At 42.5% G+C, this 19,313-nt stretch overlaps 1 protein-coding gene across 2 annotated transcripts in view; it reads left to right on the forward strand.

The window, feature by feature from the left end:
* LOC126203747 (DNA-directed RNA polymerase III subunit RPC4) overlaps nucleotides 1-19,313 on the forward strand; it is a 61,323-nt gene that overhangs the window by 18,236 nt on the left and 23,774 nt on the right. For both annotated transcript variants that reach the window (XM_049938114.1, XM_049938115.1), the window contains one exon: nucleotides 2,285-2,414. In XM_049938114.1, the coding sequence (XP_049794071.1) occupies nucleotides 2,285-2,414 (130 nt within the window). The remainder of the gene's footprint in view (nucleotides 1-2,284; nucleotides 2,415-19,313) is intronic.

Here is a 19,313-nt window from a genome sequence, read left to right on the forward strand (position 1 = left end):
AATTTTGTTTGTGATGTAAAGAATAACAGAAGTAGTTTCAGTGCAGATAATAATCTGTGTCTATGTACGAGGGTATTTCGGAAAGTAAAGATACACCGTGTGCCAGAGGAGCAGAAGAGTTTTGGCGAGCAAGTTGGCAACACTGGTGTTAAACCTTGAACCGTTAGCTTTCTCCTCGCAGTCGTTCGGCAGTTGAACGTTGCTTCTGGTTGGAGTAGGTCATGTTTAAAATGGCTGCGCCATTTCAGAATCCCGCCAAATGCGAAATGTGCTCCATCATACGCTTTCTTCATGCAAAAGGTCAGCAACCAACAGATATTCACAAAGAAATTGTTTCTGCTTATGGGAACATTATGAATCGACAAAATGTAACGAAATGGTGTCGTCATTTCTCTGAAGGTAGGACCGATGTTCATAACGAACAAAGAACAGGTCGGCCATCTGTGATCTTTGATGCCCTTCTTTGGAGAAAGGAGGAAGCAATTTGTGCCGATAGACATCTCACATTGAAAGAATTGTATCAGATCATACCAGACGTGTCAATGACAACTCTTTATGGTGTTGTGACTGTCAAGTTAGTGTACAGGAAATTGTGTGCGCGCTAGGCTCCAATACTGTTAACGGAAGAACACAAAAAGAAAAGGATGGGCTTTGCACTCGACTTCCTCACATGCTAAGCTGAAGCAGGTGATGAGTTCCTTGATCACATTGTGACAGGTGATGAGACATGTGTTTATCACCATACACCTGAATACAAGCAACAATCAATGCAATGGCGCCATTCAAATTCACCAAAAACCAAGAAATGCAAAACGTCAATTTCAGCGAAGAAGATCATGGCTTCTGTTTTTTGGGACAGACAGGGCATTCTTCTGTTGGAATTTATGCCTCCTGGAACGACAATTAATGCTGCTGCATATTGCCAGACTTTGAAATGTCTTCGAAGGGCAATTCAAAACAAACGCAGGGGAATGCTGACAAGTGGAGTCTGTTTGCTTCCAGACAACGCTCGACTTCACACAGCGCTCATAACCAAAGCACTGCTCAAACAATTCAAATGGGACGTATTGGACCATCCGCCATACAGCCCGGACCTTGCGCCCACCGACTTCCATGTCTTCCGTTACCTGAAGTCACATCTTGGTGGAAAATCATTCCATGATGATGAAGAGATCAAAGATGAAATTGAAATGTGGTTCCGACAACAGGCGGCAACCTTCTATGACTGTAGGATACAAAAGCTTGTGCACCGACTTAACAAATGTTTGGATAACGGGGGTGGTTACGTCGAAAAATAACAAATAGTCCAGTTAATAAGATGTAATTGATGTTACCTAAATAAATGTTCTATTTAAAGACTGTGCACCATTGTATCTTTACTTTTTGAAAGACCATTGTATATAGGTGAGAGATGTCGTTTTGCAAGTAAGGCATGGGATGTGTCACACAGTTTAATGAAGAAGCAGCTGTGGATGTTTTAATTCTTGGCAACTAAATTTATATGGCAGTAATTCTCATATCTAAGGCACTTAATTATTAGGGATGCATGGTATGTAGTTCAGTGACTGTATTGCCACTTGACAAATGTCAGATAACAATTTTGATAGTGAACCTTCATTGTCAAGAGACTTTCAGCAGATGTTAACCACTCGCACAGGTGCTCTGTTTTGTTTCAACAGGCACTTCTCTATGGATACAATCTGAAACTTGCCGTCAAGAATATGTACTTTTTCTCCTGGTGTTGGCTGATGTTCTCTTAGAAGTTTAATTCGAATCAGAATGTACTCTTTGCACATGATGATTTATACCAAAGTGGTGTGGCATATGTCCTACTAAGTACACAATGGATCTGTTGTTCACTTTATATTAATTTCGGATCTCAAGCTGGATTATGTAAGCTGCTTTTGGATGATGAGCCTGGCATTGATTTATTGTTTGGTATCCTGGCAGTAGTGGAATCAATCTCAGTATATACACACATTTTGTAATGTGTGTGAATTCTATGAAAGATTTTATGTTCTTGAGATTAAATGAACAATACTGCATTTTCTTTGATCTAGAGGTCAATTAGTTGTGTGTTTTATGTGCTTGAGTTCATTTAGCATGCTACTTTTGGTTTCTTCCACTTTTTTGAGAGGTTTTACCTGACCATTGAGAGCCAGACATGTGCCTGTACAAAGTTAGTACTATAAGCCAGCGGTTGGTCACTAATGTGGTTGCTATAGAGAGAGGGTGTTGTTGATTGTGTGGCACTAGGACTTTCTTATCTTAATGTGTTTTCCAGTATGAGAGAAAGTTTGATAAAGAAGAGGATGAACAAAAACTCAAGGAGCTCCTGCGTGACGATTTTGTAGATGATCCTGCTGCCCTGGACAAATCATTTGCACCTGTTGAGCTGCCAATGATTAAAAGAGGTATGAATTTTCATTTAGTAATAACATAATTATTCCAATCACTGTATAAAATTCCATTACTGTCAAACACTGATGAGGTATTCTCAAAGCTCCTTAGAATTACAGAGGAATATAGAAAGGAATTTCTTAGTATACTGCATCTTGTACCAAGTTTTTGGACAAAGTCCTTCCTCAGAAGTAGAACTCACACATGTTCACTCACGAACTACTCACATATACATGGCCACTGTCTTAGGGTGGTAAGGCGGTCTGGTGTTAGCACTTGGATACAGTGGCTCTCTCTGTGTGTGTGTGTGTGTGTGTGTGTGTGTGTGTGTGTGTCTTTTATGATGAAGGCTGTGGTCAAAAGCTATATGTGTCTTTCAATTGGGCCTGTGTACAACCTGACATGTCTTCTCTACAGTAAGAAGCAATTGTGTATCTTCCTACAGTGGTGATATTCCTACCTAGAGTTCCTGCTGTTTGATTGGTAACTATAATTTTCACCACATTGCCTAAGGCTAAGCAGCCATCTAGCTAGTTGTGCAATTTAAGCTATTCTCAGTGAGTTCTGTGCTCTAATAATTCATGAGAAAATAGCCAGATAAATTTATAAGAAATTTTGGTGTTTGTACAGGTAACACCTGTCAGTTTCAAGCCACAAATTGGAAAATGCCTTAAAATTACCAGTCTAGATATCGGTGGTTTTTATTTATATGCGGTGGTGGGGGAGGGGGGGGGCATTCAGAGATTATGGTAATCACTTGCTTGTTTCATGGATCATAAATGTGGTTTTGAAATGTGATGTTGAATGTTGGTGTACACTCATAATGGTCATTGACTGCAAAAAATATAATGACATATCCACCATTTACACAGTAGTGTAATTACTTTTTATGGCCAATAATTCTAATTTGTTTAGTAGTCTTTTTGTTGTACTGTCTGCAACTCACCCTCTCTACTATATGGCGAGTAGCAATCGATCCTTTTCATACCACTGTCACTGTTCCATCCTGGATTTTCCATTGTTTAAATTTAACTACAGTGCCCCCCACCCCGCTCTCTCTCTCTCTCTCTCTCTCTCTCTCTCTCTCCACTCCACTCCACTCCACCCCCTTCTCCCATTTTAAAGAAATTCATTGGAGTAGAAGCAGTTGTTAAACAAATATAATGATTTTGGTTTGTGCTTGAAGTGTTAATTATGTTGTATATTACATTTTTGCTTATAATACAGTCCAGATCACAGTAAAATGAGAATTATTGCAAATAGTTTCGATGACCTTGTTGTTAGACAGTCGTCATTTTGAGAAAAATTGTACAAGACTTCTTCAGAAAAGCTGGTCTCACCTTGTAATGCCACATGGACTGTAGCTGTAGAGAAGCAGACACAATGTCATCAAGATGTGAAGTAAGATTTCTCTCATGTGGATGATTGATCTTAATAGGTTTTAAAATTTATTATTCCCTCATAGCGTGAATGTATAATACAGTGTACTATAGGCAAATGAACCTAGCAACATGGAGTTTTGTACTCTCTATATCACCATGCTTATGCAGACATTACCCCCTCCACACTTCCCTATTGCTCTGCCTCTCTGCGCAGAAGCATCTTCCTATGTAACGCGAACTATAGTTAGACAGTACTTTGGCCAGCACTTCAAAATTCCTGGAAATACTTATTGGTTATAGTGCCCACTCACAATCACAACAGGATTATCGTGGAGAGTACAGGCTCTATCCCGTGGTACTAGAAGCAGCTGCTGTTGATGGTGTCAACAAGTGTTGAGAAGTCTCTCCAAGGTCAGGGAACATTCTATGCCTGGGCCATTTATTTTACTCAGATACTTGTGTGTAGCTTAAGCTGGGTCTGGCAGTGTTTGGGGAAACACTATGGTGGCAATGTACAACAACCAGTGCACTTTGGCAGTGATCATCTGACTACATATTGTGTTACAACAGCCACTTTGGTTGACCCACTACCACAACCCACTGTGACACCCGGGTTGCAGCCATCTGCGGCTATTACAGCTCACCAAATCATGAAAGCCAGAAGATGACTATCACAACAGGATGACGTATCAGTCCCATGTTATCTCACTGAAGACTGTATTGGCTGGTGCTAGGGGCCTGTCACATGACAAGTAGGACCTCATTGGCACCAAATGCAGAATGCATAGGCTGTGACAGGATTATTGCAACTGAGCTGACCACCACCTGCTGCAGAGTCTAGAGGACCATGTGAAATGATCATTACAGAGACACAGGAGTCACTGCTGGAACAAAAATCTTACCTCCCCAGGGCGCTCCCAGTTCTTTCACGAGTTTGGGCATGATACATACAGGCCCCCTAGCTATTGAAGCCCATTCTTCCTTCCTGGACCGCATTTCCTTCCTCACGCCCTTCCCTCCCTCCCATCCTTGCCCCTTCCCCTCTGCCCCCTCCTCCCCCATTCTCAGTGTTTTCACTTATGTCACCTGGGTTATCCACCTTTTCTCCTGTCTTCCTTCCATTTTTTTCTCCTTGCCTTTTCTTTTTCATCCTACCTTTTTGGTCCTTCATTGGGGTTTTTACCTCCACTTCTAAATTTCCTCTCTGTAGTGTGTCATTTGATGAGAAACTCCCTTCCTAGCATTTATGGCATCAATACCCCCCCCCCCTTTGCTTCCCCTCTTCCTTTCCCTCTGTAGTTCCCCTCTGCCCTGCTAGGTCACCAGCACATGTAGCCAGTCCATGTGGTGGGGCTGTTATGTACCCATATGGCTGAGCCGCCTGACAACACAGATACCACACTTCTGATACCTGTACAGCTGCCTCCCTATGTATGCATAGGAGTGGTTGCTCGTCCTGCTGGACATCAGAAATCCCAGCAACGGCTGCTGAGCCAGATGGCCCTTGATGTGGCTGGATAGCACAAATAGGGAAAACTCCTGATCAGAGCGGCTGGTATCAGGTTGGATGCTTTGTATGTGAAATGTATCATGTTCCAAAAGACTGACCATTCTTCTGTGGCCATCTCTTCAGTTGGTAATGAATCACTTAATTCTTATGACCCTTCTCAGAGCCTCATTTGCTTTCTAGTCAAGTCACCATGTTGGTAGACATTACTACTTGAATTTAATCATTATCACAGATGGCAGTTTGTGTTTGGAGTTGATTGTTTACTGTGCAGGAATCGGCTTTTGTGTGTAGTGTCAACATGAACTTTGTTGAATATACTTTAAGTGCTAATAGAATAGTAAATTACCAAGACTTCACCTTGATGGGAGAGCCAGACTCTCGTACTTGGGGTGAAACACTTTCCCCACACTGGTATTGACAGGGATACATTCACTGCCACAAAGTCATTATTTTTTGTGGAAAATATTGAAGACAAACTTGGTGAGGTGGAGTCCCTCAGTAAGATGCGGTCTGGTTCGCTGTTGATCAAAACTTCTTCTGCTGCCCAGTCTGCAGCCCTTCATGTTTCTGACCATCTTGGGAATGTCGCGGTGTCCTCCCAGTCTTTGAATATGGTTCAGGGAATAATTTTTCATAGGGACCTCATCCTTCAAACCGATGAGGAACTCTGGACTAATCTGGGACGATGGGGCACTCATGTAGTTTGGCATGCTCAGGAAGGTTGTAAGCAGTGGTGATTCGTGAGTTAGTATTCTGGGTGATCACAAATTTTTAGATTCAGATAAAGTGAGAAGGCGAAATTAATAGCATCTGTTGTATAACAGTTATGATTATGAACAAGTTTATACACCTACAGCCAAGGCCAATAATAATAATGATGATAATTATAATAATAATAATTATTATTATTATTATAGTAATAATTATATGCATTACTCGTCTGACAAAAGAAATAATTTTTTCTGTGGAATTTTGTTGTTTTGTACATAATTACAGCTTAAGGCAAGAAAGAAATAAAGTGTAACCTTTCATTGCTCTCCATTTGGTGTTGTTGTGTAAGTGGGAGTTTTCATGCTTGTGTATTCTTTGGGCAAATTTATAAGATCCATAACATTTGTATTAGTTCACAAATTAAATTCCAGGCTGAAAACCAGACATTTTCAGTTGCAGCCACACAGCAATTATGCTTATTGTACACTTCTTCGTTAAATTTTTGCTTGTAGTCATGCTTATTTGATTTCACCACTTTCTCAATCAACAGATATGGTCTCAGAGGCCTTAGTTCCGTTGCAGCTAACTTTTCTTGGTAAATTACTTTTTTCTTAGCGCTTAAAATATATTCAACAGAGTTCATGTTGACACTACACACAAAAGCCAATTCCCGCACAGTAAACAACCAACTCCAAACACAAACTACCATCTGTGATAATGATTATAAATTCAAATAGTAATGTCTACCAACATGGTGACTTCACTAGAAAGCAAATGAGGTGCTGAGAACCATAAAGACCCAAAGTTAGCCTTTTTTGATCCCATATTTCAGTGAATATCAGAGGAACTGAGACAGTTTTCATGAATGTTTATACTTGTATACACGGGGTGTTCCAAAAGTCTCTCCGCAGTGATGTATGATTGTTAGCCGCATGTGCCGTATGATTGTTCACCTGCTTGGGTTACTTCCCTTCAAGTGGACTCTCCCAACATTCCACTGTTTCGTTTATCTCAGCCAGCATCAGTAGTATCGTTGGTGTGTGTCGTTACATGTTGACATGAACATTTAAGTTTAGTTCCTTTGTTCGTTTTTGTTACTGTTCAAAGCTGGTGAAAAATACGCAGTTTCAGTTTGTCACACATTTAATTCAGTTTTCCCGGAGATAACAGTCCCACACCGTGATACTGTACAAGATTTGATTAACAAATTTCAAAGTACGGGTTCAGTGACAGATGCACCGAGAAGTGGTCGTCCTAGCATTTTGTCTGTGGATAAACTACTCGATATTTCCAATAAAATGTCCATGATTCCGAACAAGTCAGTAAGAAAACTTGCCCAGGAAATCGATGTTAGTGTCGGAATGGCCCACAAACTGTAAGGAAAAAAATAAGAATTTTTCCCATGCAAAGTGACAGTCATCCAAGAACTGAAAAATACTGATCGTAGCAAGAGACTGCATTATTTTCAGTGGTTCAAAAATTTCGTTCAACAAAATGGAAGGGCTATTCTTAATGAAACGTTTTTCACTGATGAGACGTGGTTTCATTTATCCGGGTACGTGAACTCGCAAATTTCTCATATGTGGAGTACTGCAAATCCATTGTGTATTCATGAGAAACAACTTCATTCTGTTAAAAGAGGAGTTTGGATTGCAATTTCTAGACGTCGGATTGTGGGTCCCATATTTTTCAACGAAACAATAAACACACAACGATAGTGCAGTGATATTCTGTACCCATTCGTAGGAGAACTTGTGTTAAGTGAAATACTAAACGGTTATTTTCATCAAGATGGTGCAACCGCTCATACAGCTCGCGTTTCAATGTCACTGCTTGCTGATGTTTTTGGTGATCGCATAATTTCACAGGAATCGGCTTTTGTGTGTAGTGTCAACATGAACTTTGTTGAATATACTTTAAGTGCTAATAGAATAGTAAATTACCAAGACTTCACCTTGATGGGAGAGCCAGACTCTCCTACTTGGGGTGAAACACTTTCCCCACACTGGTATTGACAGATGATCACCTGACCTAACACCACCTGGCTTTTTCTTCTGGGGTGCAGTGAAAGCAACTGTCTATAAAAACCGTCCAAAATCCATCAGTGAATTGAAAACTGCAATATCCACTTTCACTGCTTCTGTTACAAAAGAAATGTTACATCTTGTGTTTGGAAACATGATTAGACGAATTGAATTGTGTATTCAACAACAAGGGGGACACTTTCAACATTTAATGTGAAAATTTGTAAGTAAAAATGAATATTCAACAAATTAATAACTTGTATTTCACTGAGTTTCATTCCAGTATATTCACTGCAGCATATGGCACGCGCGGCTAACAATCATACAGCACTGCGGAGAGACTTTTTGAACACCCTGTACAATGTGGACCTATAGCACCAATAAATCTGACTACCATAAGATCAACAGATGTCAGAAGCATGAATAAATGCTATAACTTACAATCAATGGTGATGTTTCAGGCCCTTATGGTTCTCAGTACCTCAAGTGCCTTACTGAATGATAAAATGCAAAACTTAATATACTATAATGCATTCAGAAATCCATAAAATAGGTTTTTTTATCATTATAACTATCACATATTCTGACATCTGATCTAATTTTACTAAATAGTGAGTGAACTGGCATATCTGAGGAATGTGCTGCTGCCTAGCAGGATTTATGCCAAGCAAATGGGGATGTCCGCTGCAATATGCTACCACCTGGTGGCACTGATGTAAACTTATGGTTCAGTGGTAGGGACTAGCTGTGCACGCGGTGAAACGTGCACATTGTTCATCAAATCTGTATGCATTTGACCCATAAGGCAGTTACATCAGTGCACAAAACCTCTTTCAAACGTGCACAAATGAAGCTGTGCTCATGGCCCTGCTGACAAGTTTCACGGAGTCTGTAGGAGTATCAGTGAGGCATAGCACTGTAGATTTAGTGCAATATATTTCAGATTACTGCATCTGTGTTACATTTCAAAGAATTCAAAGAAAAATAACCAATAAATCTGCTAGGTGTCAAAAGTATGGGTGTTCACTTGCTCTTGTGCTCTGACGTAGCAGCCGCCACTGGTCGTAAAGACAATCATAGCGATTCCAATGCCTTTATTCTGGCATTTGAGGGAGACACCCTCTAAGAGGAGGTCAAGGTTATGTGTTATTGGTGTGATGTGAAACCATACGTTCCAGCACCAATGAGGTGTTTTTGGTGCTTATGTTTTGGGCACATGTGTTCCCACTGTATGGCGGACTCTCTGTGAGGTGAATGTTGACATCCACTCCATGAAGGAAGCCCCTGTGTTCTGCCACCCATGTGTGTTAATTGTCACAACCCTCACCCTCCATGCCCACCAGATCATCCAGTTTATAAGAAGTTAAAGGAGTATAAGTTCCTTGATCATTTATCAGATATTGAGGCTCCTCAGGAATATGACCAGCTTCACCCTGTCTCGATGACTTCTAACTTTGCCTCTTTTACATCCCTTCCCCCTCCTCCCTCTTCCTCACTTGTGTCCTGCCCCCCCCCCCCCTCCCATCCTCCTCTCCAATTCCAACACGCTTCCGTCCAAGTGCCGCTTACCCTCCCCAGCTGGAGAAGTGCCCCCCTTCTTCAGGACCCGCAGATGCTGGGTCCCCCTCCTGTGACCACTCACCCCAACATCTCCCAGTCTGGAGGTCTGCCCCCACAACTTGGCTACAGGACACTGCTCTGTGCACCCCAAGATTGCCACTCCCTCTCAGTTCCAGACCTTGCAGAAGCCTGCTCTCCCTGCATGGCCTGCCTTTCACAATCTATGAAAGAGAAGAAGAAGAAGAAGAAGAAGAACCATGCCCCCCACCCCCAACCACAGTGCTCCCAGAGATGCCATTTCCCCCCCAGTGCAACCTCAATCTGATCTCTTATTTATGGATTTCACCCTGCCCTCATGGTGATGGACAGCGACCCTGCACATGATTGGCTCCAGCCCATTTACCTCCCTTTTGGATCCCCTCTCCATGATTATTCATTGGAGCTGTAATGGATACCATCGTCACCTTCCAAAATTGCAAACTGTTATTTCCTTTTACTCGGTAGCTTGTGTCATTCTCCAGGAATATCATTTTACTGATGCTTATTCACTGGCCCTTCATGGGTTCCATGCTTTCTGTCAAATCTGGTTGACCCTATGAGGGCTTCCGGTGGCATTTGCACATTGGTCCGGATGGACGTTGGTAGCACATGGATCCACCTTCGTACCACATTGGAAGGAGTACCATCCGGGTACACTTGGACTCTGTGGTCATGGTTTGCAATCTCTATCTACCACCTGATGGGTCACCTACACCTCTCCTTCTAATTGCTCTCCTTCAGCAACTCTCCGCCTACCTTTCTCCTCATTGGGGATTTTAACACGCATCACCCTTTCTGGGACAGCACTTTTTTGTCTATTTAGGGGCTCCTCATTGACCAATTTCTAGTGGACCACGACCTGTGCCGCCTTAATGGCGGTTTCTCGCATATTCAAAATTTGCAGGTGGGGGAACAGAAGCCAGAATGAGTAAGTTTTATTGAGAATACAAAGGCAATGCTGCAGGATGGGTGTTGACCGGAAAAGTGACGTATACTCGTGAGGTATCATGTGAGGTCACATGGCAAAGCACAACTCAAGTGATGGCAGTAACCTTATATGGTAACGTATGAGGACTGGAAGGGCAGTGGCCAGACACCAACGTAGAAGGGGTTGACGCTGCCTATAAAGGCGGTAGTGGTGGGCCCGGGTTGACAGTTTAGTTTAGAAAGCAGTCCAGGAGGACCTCCGTGCAGCTCAGGCCTGGGGCTTGCACTTGTGTAGTTCTGCTCTGGCTCTGTTTGTGTCTCTGAATTAGCCACGTACCTCTCTCCATAGGTGTAGGATCCTGTTAGCCTTCTCCATGTAGCAAACTGTGTGGATTATCCTCCCCTTCCTTACATCATTAGGTGTCTAGACCGCTTGCTGGCCATGACATATATATTTTGAAATATCAAACCTGCTCAGATTAATGCCACGCTAAACAATGGAACAGCTTTGAGAATCCTGTTTTGCATTACTTGGATAGCCCGTACGCAGGCCAGTGACAGAGCCAGGAGAGCAAGGAAGCTCTCAAGAAGAAGGAAAAGAAAAAGCCAAGGTACAGATGGCACCAGAAGAAAAAGAGGAGGAGGCTGGGACCAAGGGATTCAGCCTCAGTAGCAACAGGCAGACTGCACCCGGCATCGAAGCGGACATCCCGGAAGGTGGTAAAGGGCTGCCGACAGTGGCACGAGGTCACAGACGGTGCGCAGAGGCGATGCAGGAGCACTGTCAATTGCAGACAGCTGTGCGAGAGCAACCAGCAGCAGCGGCAGCCGCAGTGGGCAGTGTGGGGTAGCTGGCGACACACAGCCAGTGCAGCGGCACTGGCGATGATAGACAATGGCTTGGATAACACATGGCACAGGGCAGGCCTCAGCAGTGGCAGCCACAGGCAGATGCCTGAGGTTGCAGATGGTGGCGCTGAACAGTGGAAGGCACACATTTGACAGCAATGGCAGTGGCGTCGACGGCCAGCTGCACAAGATCAGTGCTTCATAGCGGATGACGTACAGAAGGGATGGATGGCAGCAGTGAGAAATTCTGTGATGAGCTGAACAAAAATTAGCCGGCATGTCACAGCGATAATGTTTCAAGTCCAAGCACTGACGGAAATGAGCAACCCATTAGACAACTGTCAGTTTTTCAGATGTGCTAAAGTTAATACCCTAGTCTTTCGACACCACTAGAAAAACACTAAATGGGTTTCTCAATGAATGTGACTTAGCAGCTGTACTTGTTGACCCAGAGCTGCGTGGTACTCTTTCGAAATTTGTTGAAACTAACAAGGGAACCTCCCCATCACCCCCCCCCCCCCCCTCAGATTTAGTTATAAGTTGGCACAGTGGGTAGGCCTTGAAAAACTGAACACAGATCAATGGAGAAAACTGGAAGAAGTTGTGTGGAACTATGAAAAAATTAAGCAAAATATACAAACTGAGTAGTCCATGAGCAAGATATGCACCATCAAGGATAGTGTGAGCGCAGGAGCGCCGTGGTCCCGTGGTTAGCGTGAGCAGCTGCGGAATGACAGGTCATTGATTCAAGTCTTCCCTCGAGTGAGAAGTTTAATTTTTTATTTTCAGACAATTTGAAAATGTTAAAAACATATGTTTTGACAGAGCACAAGGAAAACTGTGCGACTGTGAAACTGTTGCATTCATTTGTTGCAGCTCATGTGACAAACTCTTATGTTTTCATCACTTTTTTGGGAGTGATTATCACATCCACAAGAAAACCTAAATCGGGCAAGGTAGAAAAATCTTTTTACCCATTCACCAAGTTTACAAGTTAGGTGGTTCGACAACATATTCCTGTCATGTGACGCACATGCCGTCACCAGTGTCGTATAGAATATATCAGACGTGTTTTCCTGTGGAGGAATCGGTTGACCTGTGACCTTGCGATGAAATGTTTTCAGTTCCCATTGGAGAGGCACGTCCTTTCGTCTACTAATCGCACGGTTTTGCAGTGCGGTCGCAAAACACAGACACTAAACTTATTACAGTGAACAGGGGACAGATCATAACTTTGCGAAAATAAAGAAAGTAAATTTTTCACTCGAAGGAAGATTTGAACCAAGAGCCTCTCGCTTAGCAGTTCCTCACGCTAACCACAGGACCATGGCGCTCCTGAGCTCACACTATCCTTGATGTTGCGTATCTTGTGCATGGACTACTCAGTTTGTATATTTTACTTATTTTTTTCATAGTTCCATGCAACTTCTTCCTGTCACCTCGATTGATTTGTGTTCAGTTTTTCTAGGCCTATCCACTGTGCCAACTTATAACTAAATCTGAGGGGGGTGCGATGGGGAGGTTCCCTTGTAAGATAGTGGACTCAGCACACAGTAAGTTGTTAGAGACCTAAGCACCACTTGGCGAGATGTGCGAGCCATATTAGTAGAAAACTATGGCAGCAAAAGGACACTTGATTACTACGCGTGCCAATTGTTTTCAAGACGGCAAGAACATGGTTAAAGTTTAGCACAGTGGGGCTCATGGATGGATGCAATGGAACTCTACCTCAGGGAAGCTATTAGAGGTACTGTTAGAGAATCAGAATTAGAAAGTAGCCTTGCTCTCATCTGAAAATTAAGCTGAGCTATGTTTACCCATGGCATTTTTGACAATAGGATAAAGACCATAACATGAGCATGTGGTGAACAGTTAACGATAGCAGAGGCTATAGAGATCGCTCTGACAGAGGAGAACGCAGTAACCTCTTCCCAAGAAAAGATGATCATCCGAGGTGGTGGTGCTGTGCCCTGAAATGAAAAGAAGTCATCAAAGGACTTCAAGTAAGGGAAGCCAGGCCATATGATGCGAAATTGTCATAGCGATAAAGTAATATGAAAAGTATGAACGGTTGCACCAGGAAATTTCAAGGAAACTGACAGAATGCAAGTAGTGAAACACACACAATGTAATTTGCCAGGTTGCAGGGGCCCATATGTGCATAATAAAGCTATAATGTGCTTTAAATGCTAAAGAAAAGGTCATTATGTGAGTCTGCCCAGAGAGCGCTTGCCATGCACAGAATGCGTATAGGAAATGTAAAAGCCAGGAAAACTAAGTAAGGGCATAAGAAAGCAGTCGCCTTACGTCCTGCCTTGGAAGATACGTGGGCTATCCACAAAGTACATTACGTTTTGGAATTAAAAATAAATAAAGTATTGGAAATTTTTTTTATTATGTACAGATGAAAGCCACACTTAAATACTACTTTTCTACATAGTTGCCATTTAAATTAACGCACTTATCGTAGCGATGGATGAGCTTGGAAATTCCTTCGTCGTAAAATTCGGCCGCCTGCGCCTTCAACCACGTGGTTACCTCTTCTCGAAGCTGTGCATCGTCATCAAAACGCTGCATAGCCAACCACTTCTTCATTGCTGGGAATAAGTGGAAGTCGCTCGGTGCCAGGTCGGGATTGTACGGCAGATGAGGAAACAACTCCCACTTAAAAGATTCGAGAACTTCACGAGTGGCATTTGCCGTGTGGGCCCGGGCATTGTCATGAATCAGCAAGATCTTTGAGCCCAACTTTCCCCTGCGCTTGTTTTGTATTGCTCTTCTGAGGTTGTGCAGAGTTTGGCAATACCTTTGAGAGTTTATTGTAGTGCCTCTTTCCAGGAAATCCACAAAAATCACACCTTTTCTGTTCCAAAAGACAGTCACCATCACCTTCCTTGCCAACATTGTCTGCATGCATTTCTTGGTGTTTTGGGGGGAATTTGTGTGCCCCCACTGCATTGACTGCAATTTTGTCTCGCAGTTCACATGCTTAACCCATGTTTCGTCACCAGTAACGATGCGATCGAGTAATGAGTCGCCATCTTTCTCGTAAGCGACCAAAAACATTAACGCTGCAGCCATTCGCTGATTTTTGTGAATCTCTGTCAAGATTTTTGGTATCCATCTTGCACAAAACTTGTGGTAACCAAGCTTTTCGGTAGTAATTTGTGCAACAAACTTCGTGAAATTTGTGGAAAACTCATAGAGAGTTCCGTTATTGTGAAATTACGGTTTTCACGGACCACGGCATCGACTTTTTCGATAAGTTCGGCAGTCACTATGCTGGGTCTTCCACTTTGCTCTTCGTCGTGAACGTTAGTTCAGCCATTTTTAAATTTTATGACCCATTGACGCACTCCACCTTCAGTGATTATGTTGTTCCCATACACTTCACAAACCTGCTGATAGATTTCTATCGGTGTACAGTTTTTTGCAGTCAGAAACCTTATTACAGCACACACTTGACACTTTGCGGCATTTTCAATTAACGCTGACATTTCAAACTGTCACAGTAACTCAACGGAGTACAGCACGAACCTCTCACTAGCACGGCAGGATGCCAACTGAGCGGTGGAATGCCATGACACCAAGATGGCCGCGCTAGCCCCGCCCCTAACGGACACAACTTAATGTACTTTGTGGATAGCCCTCGTATTAAAGTGGAGAGCAGTTACAAAGGTGGGTAAGGATCAGATGCGTAGAAGCATGTGAAAGTGTACCACATGACTCACAGCCAATCGCGCGCCAGTGACATTCTTGTTTTCGTTCTGTGCGGATTGTGCTGTGTTAAGAAGTTCTAACTGTTTATTTCAGTCATAGTGTTCTGTGCTGAGTGCTGACTGCCTCCATAGTGTTCATTATGAATGATGGTAAGCAATCACACCAAGTGCTTCACAAACGGGCAAGAGGAATAGTGTTACGTGTGTACCAATACTTTAAGAGAGGATCTTCCACTGAATCCATGACAGCACAAGGCGCAGGTCGTGCCATTGCCAAATGCCAGGAGCAGACAGTTGAAGCATGTGATGTTGGTTTGAGGACAGTTCAGAGAATATCCAGCGAAGCTAAGACATCTCTCAAAGCCTGCAGCTCAGCTGTTTTCAAATCACCAGGGAAGCAACACAGCTGCAAAAAACAAGTGGGTGAGGTACACGATTTCATGAAAAATGTTTTGTGGCAAATAGTGTTCAGCATGTTTGCTGAAGACAAGTATCCAACTGCAGAGAAACTAGTTTCACGTGTGAAAGAAGCTGAAAATTTTAATGGAAGCAAATGGACCATGTTGAGGATAATGAGACGCATAGGGTTCATGTATCAGAAAACGAACGTTGGTAGGAAATTATTAATGGAACGAAGTGGTATTGTAGCTGCAAGGATTTGATTTTTGAGAACAATGCAGGAGACCAGAGAAGCTGGCACACCTCGAATTATTACTTAGATGAAACTTTCATTAATCAGAACCACACAAGGGCTATGTGCTGGAAAGTGAGCGATGGGTACGGTGGATTAAAAGTTCCTGTTGGTAAGGGTAACAGAATTATAGTGCTTCATGTTGGATCAGTAGACACTGGCTTTATTCCCCAGGGTAATATGATTTTTAAGGCATCAAAAGCTAAGAATTCTGAAGATTACCACTCTGAAATTATGTACAGCATCTTCAAAAGGCAGTTTACACAACAATTATTGCTGCATATTCCTGCGTCTTCAGTTATAGTCATGCACAATGTGAGCATCCACTCAGTGCAAGTGAACAAAGCTCCAAATATGAACTCCAAAAGCACAAACATTATGACATGGCTGTCATCTAACAGAATACCTTGTAACTTGTTGCATACCAGAGCAGAATTGCTTGTTCTTGTCAGTTGACACAAACCTGCATACAGAGTTTATGAAATAGATGAAATTGCAAAGTAGTATGGAGACCGTATCATTAGATTACCCCCATACAATTGCCATTACAACCCAATCGAGATGGTATGGGCTCAGGTGAAAGCATATATTGCAGATGTTGCGAGACTTACACATGAGGCAGTAGATGGCATCTCAGCATCTGCAAGGGCAGCTTGCATGAGACACACAGAAAAACTGCAAGATGAAGATTACAACAGGGAAATTGGCAGGGACATTTTTAGGGAACCATCCATCATAAATCTTGCTGAGTCTGCTTCATCTACGTTGGACAACAAAGACGGTGGCTTGGATTTATTGCTGTGAAGTATGTAAGTACCAATTACTGCTACTTATGACTTTGCGTGACTGTGCCTGAAAAAATTATTGGTAGCTCAAGTTTCATCTTTGACCTCGTAACAATGCCGTTTTCACCATAAAACTTATTTCGTTCCATGAAGTACACATACTATAACACCATAGCAGGTTGCACAATGTAAGAAAATTAGGTTTTAGTAACACATTAAACGATCTGGTGACAAATTATTAAAACTTGAAAATGCTTTAAACGTGTTCGATCACTGTAGGTGCATAATGTAAGCAATCCAAAAATTCATTTGATTAACAAAACAAATCATTGTTGTTCAAAAGGTGAAACATTGACAGTATTTAAAGAAAGAATGAAGCTGCATCATGATTACTGACAAAATAGATTGTAGCTCTTCTGTCTCTGTTTGCTTTACAAATAAACTGGTCTTTTGGAAGGGATCCACCTTGAGCTATATATTGGAGCTTTTAAGAAAGTTTTTACAAATCTGAAAATAGCATAAAGTTTTATATACCTTCTTACCACATGCAGTGGTTTCTGTGCTTTCCCACCCCCCACCCCCCCCCCCCCTCCCCCCCAGAGTCTGTCATCTTCAACCATATAGAACTTAATGTAGAGAAATTATTTATCTCAATATTTTATATGATTGGGAATGTTGTGATTGAGGTCAACATGAGGATTCTCGTTACTAAGAATGCAGTTCATAAAGTTCACTATGGAATGAAGTTTATGCTAGCGCGCCATCAGCTGTCTCAGTGTGTATACTGACGGAAGGAAATTGGGAGCATTGCAATGTATCTTCTCTCTCTCTCTCTCTCTCTCTCTCTCTCTCTCTCTCTCTCTGCGAAGAACGCATGACACACTTGCCTTCGAGGCTGCTCTCCACTCCAACACTAGATTGCAAAAGCAAAAATGAGTTTGTAAAACTAGACTGTGAGGAAGGTATTAATGATTGCCAGAGGTTTCTCATTGATAGCGGGGCACAGATAAGCCTGGTTGGGAAAAGTAGTCTGAAAAATGGCGGAAAATGTAATGCAGCTGAACATATTAGGATTCAGGGAATCACTAATATGGTTGCAAGTGGGAAGCGGAACGCAACTGAGGCATTGCATCCATGTAATCGGAGAAGGGCTGGTGCACTGAGACTTTCTCAAGGAAAATAGAGTTGTACTCAGTTATGTCACTGGAAGCCAATGGATCCACAGGGTATGGGGTGGAATGAAGGCGGAGCAAGAGTGTGAGCTCCACATAGTTCAATTAGATATTAGAAGTCCGGTACTTGCTAATATGATCGTGGAAGTGCAGGAATGTCAAGGATTTTTCAGGAAAAGCTCAGATGCCGAGCGAAAGGCACATCACGAGATGAAGATGGAGTCACTAGGTGAGCTCCGCACAGTAACTTCAAAAGGGAGAGAAGGCTCTTTTGACAAAGGCTTAAGTGAGAAACATGTGGAAAGGCAAGAGTGAGTACTGACAGAAAGTCATTAGCGGTTGAAACACAACAGTGGTGGACAAAAGGGATTGCCAGAGGCTAGCAATAAGAGTGGAAACCAAATGTTAGTGCTGGCCGATGTGGCCGAGCGGTTCTAGGCGCTTCAGTCTGGAACCGTGTGACCAATACGGTCGCAGGTTCGAATCCTGCCTCGGGCATGGATGTGTGTGATGTCCTTAGGTTAGTTAGGTTTAAGTAGTTCTAAGTTCTAGGGGACTAATGACCTCAGGTGTTAAGTCCCATAGTGCTCAGAGCCATTTGAACCATTTTTGAACCAAATGTTAGTAGTGTTTCAGCGATAACAATTGGAGCCCAAGAGGAACGGATCTTTCGGATAAAAATATAGGCGAATGGAATGGGAGAGGCTATCATTCCAAAACAGGAGATCACAAAAGGCATGTATCATCCAGAGGCATTGATAAAAGTAGAATCGGGAGAAGGTCTAATAAGTGTGCTGAACATCACTGAGAAGTGAATGCCAGTAGAATGCCCGTAGGTAGTAGCTGAAGCAGTTCCAAAGTGGTAATTGTTGAAAGAATCCTTCAGAGCGAATCGTGTCAGTATAAGTAAGCCACACTTGAAGGTGAGAATAAGTATTCTAAAGGAAAATAGTGGAGTGAGCCATTTGAATGCCAAAGAGGGGGCAGCAATTATAGAGTTATGCACCATGTAAAGTGATATTTTGCATTTGCCGGGAGACAAGTTGTTGTACACAGACATTATCAGGCAAGATATTAAACTGCTGCCAGAAGTGGAAGGTGGGGTGATATGCTTGCGACTCTACAGAATACCGCAAGCACAAAAGGAGATACTCCAGCAAGATATTGAGAAAATGTTAGAGGATGACATAATAGTACTAAGAAAGAGTGGGTGGAGCGTCCCGTTAATAATTTTGCCTAAAAAGTGAGATGCTAGTGGAAAGCAAAAGTGGCGAATAATTGCAGACTATGACAACTGAATGAGATCTCCTTAAATTCAGTTTCATCATCAAGAATAGACAAAATTCTTGATGGTCTTGGAAAGGCGAAGTACTTCTCAACCCTGGATTTAGCGAAGGGCCAATACCAGGTTTCATTAGACGAACAGAATTGAGACAAGATAGCTTTCAGCATGCTGTATGGTCATTATGAGTACAAAAGAATGCCCATGGAACTCAAAACAGCTCAAGTACATTCCAGGGACTGATGAACTCCATAATGACAGG

This window comes from Schistocerca nitens, chromosome 9 (assembly GCF_023898315.1).
Source record: "Schistocerca nitens isolate TAMUIC-IGC-003100 chromosome 9, iqSchNite1.1, whole genome shotgun sequence".
In the NCBI taxonomy this organism is placed as follows: Eukaryota; Metazoa; Arthropoda; class Insecta; order Orthoptera; family Acrididae; genus Schistocerca; species Schistocerca nitens.